Source organism: Sinocyclocheilus rhinocerous, unplaced genomic scaffold, assembly GCF_001515625.1.
Source record: "Sinocyclocheilus rhinocerous isolate Xijiao unplaced genomic scaffold, SAMN03320098_v1.1 scaffold362, whole genome shotgun sequence".
Lineage (NCBI taxonomy): Eukaryota > Metazoa > Chordata > Actinopteri > Cypriniformes > Cyprinidae > Sinocyclocheilus > Sinocyclocheilus rhinocerous.
The window spans coordinates 1,255,069-1,261,090 of NW_015639507.1; the positions used below are offsets into that span (position 1 = coordinate 1,255,069).

The 6,022-nt window shown below is 37.8% G+C and overlaps 1 protein-coding gene across 1 annotated transcript in view; it reads left to right on the forward strand.

Moving 5' to 3' along the window:
- Nucleotides 1–6,022, forward strand: part of LOC107751220 (solute carrier family 41 member 1-like) — a 22,370-nt gene continuing 16,348 nt past the window's right edge. Inside the window, exons 1-2 of the mRNA XM_016566888.1 lie at nucleotides 1–171; nucleotides 1,890–2,628. Of these exons, the coding sequence (XP_016422374.1) occupies nucleotides 2,140–2,628 (489 nt within the window). The 5' untranslated portion in view covers nucleotides 1–171; nucleotides 1,890–2,139. The remainder of the gene's footprint in view (nucleotides 172–1,889; nucleotides 2,629–6,022) is intronic.

A 6,022-nucleotide genomic window follows, 5' to 3' on the forward strand; every position in this document is an offset into this window, starting at 1 on the left:
GCGCGTGTCAAATGGAGCAATGTAACGGATCGGAGTTGACAGCCTCAGTCGAGAGGTTACTGATTAATCACGTTCCGGCTCCATAACCATAGATAAGGACACGAGATCCGCCTGAATGACAGGAGAATGACAGCAAGCCCGCATTGAGCATTTTAGTGTCTTCTTTACAAGGTAGGTGACTAATTTACTACTTTACCTGGGTCTTTTAATACTGTTAACTTAATACTTTTAATATTGTTAACTATAATTTATTTATTTTGCTCCATTGGCAATATACACGAATACTTCATTAGCTCTGTTTCAATTACATAAATGACACGTGAGTTGCCTAACTAAAGTGTATCCACGCTTATAATTTTAAACCCTTCAATTCTAAATTGAAGGGTTCCATTCAGAACCTAAAACACTTGCACCGCAAGAGAATCTGACAGTTCCACAAAGAACTTCTCTAGTTTATCTTCAGAAAACTGTATGGCAACCTGAGACCACTGATCCTATAATGTACATTTGTTTTTAAAGAACTTTTTAAATCTTTAACGAAACCATATAACTACTTAAGTACCTTATGCATCCAAAATGTTTTTCTGAAGGTTCTTGATGCCAAAGTGCTCGACAGAACCACTGAAGAACCTTGATTTTTAAAGTGAACGTACTTTTACAGAAGTTTGTACTGTTTTGCCCTGAAAAAAAAAAGTATTTTTGTCACTTTGTTCCAATTGGCATGAAGTTTTAAATAAGTCTTAAATGAACGGAATAAACTTTCTTTACTGAGGGATGTACGAGCGAGGTGTTGATTAAGCGAAGCGGCACCGAGCCGTGTTAATTTACGTCGTCCCATGCTGCGCTGGATTTGATCGGACTACTAAATAGGGATTTTGTTTCAGTGTGGAGGTAATGAGCAAATTGTTGTTGGCTCGTATGCTCTCTTTCTTCTGCCGTGCCGAAAAGACGTGTGTGGGTGTTCGTTTCTCTGAAGAATCGCCCGGAAAGTTTTGTCATGCTAAAATATCACGTATTAGGCGGTTTTTGAGACTTGTACGTCCGGCGGAAAGTGAATGCCTTCATACGTGCCGTAAAGTGTTTTTTCATGTTAACTCTATAACGAAGCCGTTTTTTAATGTTTGCAAAAGTTGTTGTCCGTGGCTATCTATCTATCTATCTATCTATCTATCTATCTGTTATATCTGTCGTTCTATCTATCGCTGTATCTATACTGTTGTTTTCATTATGTTATAATGTTGAAATTTCATAATTTGTTTCCATCCACTGAATTTATAGTCTATGAACTCGTTGTAATTTCTAGTCATGTTTAGGAGTTTTCAGAATTTTAGCTCGATTTTCCTATTAAGTCATTACATAAAATGAGCTTATCACTCTGCAAATTTCATTTAAATTAAGGCAGTAATTAAACCTAAGTTTTCAATTTAGTAGGTTGAGATGGATACATTATATCAATGACTTCTGAATGAAGCTGAAGAGAGTAGAATTTTTATGAGCTAAAATAATTTAAGAACTTATAATATATGTCGTTCCCTTTGGCAGGTGACAAGTCGACCTTATCAGACTCAGACATTTCAGTGAGTTGTAACATTACCCTGGCACCAGAGACCTTTAAATACATTTCAAAAACCAATTTACCACGTGGTGTAAAGTGAGACATCTCCAGCCCTCCAACTGCCCAGAGCTGGTTAGAAAGTTTTAGCCAAATGCCTCCCAGAGACTCCAGCAGTGGATGTTCATTAGGACCCTCAAACCGATTTTTCTCATTCTTTTTGTGACATTTTGTGCTTGTGAGACATCAGCTTTGTCAATTTTATGAAGAATATTTCACTTGGCTTTTTTTTTGCACACAGACTAACATGTGGCTTTCCCGTTGTTATGTCTTAAAGGAAAATTTGCTTTGAATGGGGAACGTAATTTGCATGCTACCCAAGTTCAGGCAGGCTCTTACACAAGCCTGGAGACGGGGAACGCACCTGCCTCTCTTCCTCGACCTGTAGACTCATTCATCAGCACCAACCGTCTTTAATGGGATAAATTATCTCCAGAGATCAGGTGAACAGCTGATCTAAACTCAAGTAAGACCCTCCAGCTTCTTAATTTCTTCTTAATTGACATTTTACATCCTAAGGCCTCCGCATGGTACTCTGGTCGAAAGATCAAGACAAACTGTCCGACATGTCCACCGGGACGGAAAGGATAGAGATGAAGAAGGAGGGGGCTCCACCAGCGTTCCACCACTCCAATGGGTCGGTCCATCCGGTTATACTACCCGACAGCCCAGAGGAGGTGCCCCAGACCCCCGGGGAGTACGAACTCACAGAAGTGACCTCCATACCGGACCGCAGTGATCAGGAGAACGAACGGCCGGACATGGTGGTCCTCGACTGTCGGGCCAACGCAAAGGGCCAGAGGGAAGAGGACGCGCTCCTGGAGAACGCCAGCCAAAGCAACGAGAGTGATGACACTAGTACGGACCAAAGCCCGGTGCCGCCGGCTCCACTAAAGGAAACGTCCTTTTCTATTGGACTCCAGGTTTTGTTCCCTTTCCTGCTGGCAGGGTTTGGGACAGTTGCAGCTGGCATGGTTCTGGACATTGTTCAGGTAAGTAAAACCCAATTGCTTGGTGTTTAATTTGGATTATAGAGTTAAATCAATAAATAAAATAAAAATCATAATATTGGAATATATGTGAATATTTCATATTACAAGTTCTGGAACACAGTTAATTGTTATCTAAAGAGACTTCAGTACACACAAAAAATAAAGATTACAAAAGGGGGTTTTCACAGCAAATGTCATAGAAAAACCATTTTGGGTTCCAACGTTTCAGTAAACAGTTCAGTAAAAGAACCATTTATTTAAGTGTGAAGAACATTTTAATAATTCAAAGAACCTTTTTCCACTATTAAGAACCTTTTGTGTAATGAAAAGGTTCCATGGATGTTAAAGGTTCTTCATAGATGCCAATAAAGAACATTTATTTTTATGAGTGTATTTTTCATCTTATTTTTAAAGAAGCACTCTGTTGAAGGATAACCCATATAAATGTCAAAATGCTGTAGTAAAACTCATTGTGACTGAGGTTTTGCATGCTTGTTTTGCCATTGACAGAAAGCCATCAGTCAGGGTTTTTTCAAATGCTACCTGGTACTAAGAGCAGCAGAGCATGCCTTACGCTGTTCAGATGCTAGATGTTCAGATAACAGGTTCTTTCCAAATAAGCAGTGAGAGGAAATCTACAGAGTTGAGAACTAATAGGGTCTGTTTTCAACCAGTGACAAATTGCCACTGAAATGAGATAGATGCATAGATAGAGAGAGAGAGAGATTCCAGTGTACTCAATCCTGCATGTGTGTGTATGTTTTACGGTAGGCCTGTTTAAAAATAAGGAGCACATCCCAGCCGACAGGTAGTATATATTTTTTAGAGTCTGTCTAATAAAGATAAAGGCATCAGTCACCAATGCCATAGAAGATCCAATTTAGGTTCCCCAAATAGCTTTCAGTGAATAGTTTGTAAAAGAACCATTTTTATTAGTGTGAAGAAGATTTGAAGATTTGAATCATCTAAAGAACCTTTATCTTTAAGAGTGTAGGTGGGTAATCTGTGCTACCTTCTGAAAATGTGTTATTCTACTGTACAGATGGACGTACCGCATGACTTCCCGTTGTACCCTGGTAGACGGGTAACCGAAAATGGTTAACCGTTTGGGGTTTTGCAAAAACATTGGCGGTCCAGAGTCTCTGACGTTTTGTTTCGTGTAATACTTACCTCACTTCCTCAATTTCCTCTGTGAATGATAGAAATCATGTTTAAAATCTAAAGACCGATTGTTTATTACTTGTTATGGTTGTTTTTTGAGGAAAGGGTGTAGACCTGTGGATTGGCATGGGGACATTTTATAACCTATTGTGAAAGGGAATTCACTAGTTGTTATTCACGTACAGCATTGTAAAGCCATGAGGTTTTACTTCACTACATAATACAGTCCAGAGCTCCACACCCTTTGTAGTCTTAACCAGCATGGAAACTTGTTTTTCAGCCAACTTGGTGATTTTGCCTTTTACCCAGCTGATGTGGAATGTATTGTGCTAGAAAATCTCTAGTCAGACCTGTTTGTGCTAAACTCTGAATGTATGTTAAACTGTTTTTACCACAAGGACAACAGACTAAACATTAAGGCCTGACAGGAAGCCAGTTAGGGTTTACCACATCCACCGTCATCTCATTTTGACAGGATTCGATGCAGACAGATAAGCATAACCTGTCCTAACTTTCCATGAGCTGAGATCTTATAGTAAATTTCTGTGTAGTTACATCTAATGTTTGACCATATCATTGGCTTCTATTACTCACAAGTGCAGTTGACTGATTTCAAGTTTTGTGCCAGATGTCCTGTAGAGTAAATTGGGCAGGAACAGGTGCCGAAATTGTGCTTTTGTCTCCTAGTGTCTCAAAGATCAAACTAATGACTCGTTCTGTTTGCTGAACAGACTTAAATCATCTAATTTCCTTGATGAATGATTATTTAGTTGCACTGAAATGATTATTTAGCCGCACTGCTAAGGCTAATGTCAATATTAATTAGGATTTAGGGCAGGAATCTCATGTCCTGTTCCTGGAGATCTACCATCCTGTAGAGTTCAGTTCCAACTGGGCACACCTAGTTTAGGGTTTGTTCATCTTTCTGTGTTGTTCATCCCACATTATTCATTTATAGGTATTTATTCATATTAATATTTTGAATTAGCTTTTATTTTTATATTTCAAGTTATTTATTTTTTAGTTTAAGTTTTGCTAACTTTATGTATTTGTTATGTGCTTTTGTCATTTTTATTAGTTTTTTGTATTTCTATTTAGCTTTAATTTTATTTCCGTTTTAATCATTTTAGTACTTAGAACTAGTACTTAGTTCTCAAGGTAGCATTTCTAATGTTTAATCTTTTCAGTGTTTTTCATCAAATAATTATATTTTTATTTATTTCAGCTTTATTTCAATTAATGGTGTTTAATAGTTTTTGTTAACAGTAACAGCACAGTTTGTGCTACAGGCATATTGGAAATGGTGCCTCAAGATTATGTGGCTTGTTGTTTTTACTTTTGAAATGAGAAGAATTACAATATATGTCCCATAGACTTAAATTGAAGAACCTTAACCATATCTAGATCTATGTTGTAGCTTTTTTGTTTTCAGCCAGTAAGCAACCACCCGCAATACCCTAGCAACCAATAAGAATTCATTAGCAACCACATAGAAATAAAATTGGTTGAGTGATGGGTAAGCACTAATCTCATTTTTCAGACAGTTTCCAGATTATTAAAGGAATAGTTTACACAAAAATTAAAATCATCATTAATATGTAATCTCTCTCATGTTTCTTTCTTCTGCAGAACACGAAGGAAGGTATTTAAAAAATGTAAATAAAAGTAAATGAACCATAATGTTCTTCAAAATATATTCTTTTGTATTCCACGGAGGAAAAGAAAGTCATATACAGTCTTAAAAATAAAGGTTCTTTATTGACATTGATGGTTCCATGAAGAACCGTAACATCCATGGAACCACTAAAGGTTCTTTTATAGTGGAAAAGGGTTCTTTAAAATTTTTTAAATGTACTTCACACTAAGAAACAATGGTTCTTTCAAGAAGTGTCCGCTGAAAGGCTCTTTGGGAAACCAAAAATGGTTCTTTTATGGCATCACTACAAAATCTCTCTTTTGGAACCTAATTTTAAAGAGTGTAGTTTTGGAACAACATGAGGGTGAATAAATGTTTTTTTGTTTTTTGATGAACTATCCCTTGACGCCACTGCACTATTGATACGTTTATCTAGAAACTCTTCCACATCCACATAGACCACTGCAGGTTCACTGGTGTTAAGCACAACCCAGGTTGGTAGAGCGTCCTCAGAATTCCTCTGTGACCTTATACGCTGAGCCTTGGAGACCAAGGTGCTGGAACCAAGGAGCGTTGCCAGCCAACATTACACAATCCTGCAATCCCCCCCCCCCCCCCGGT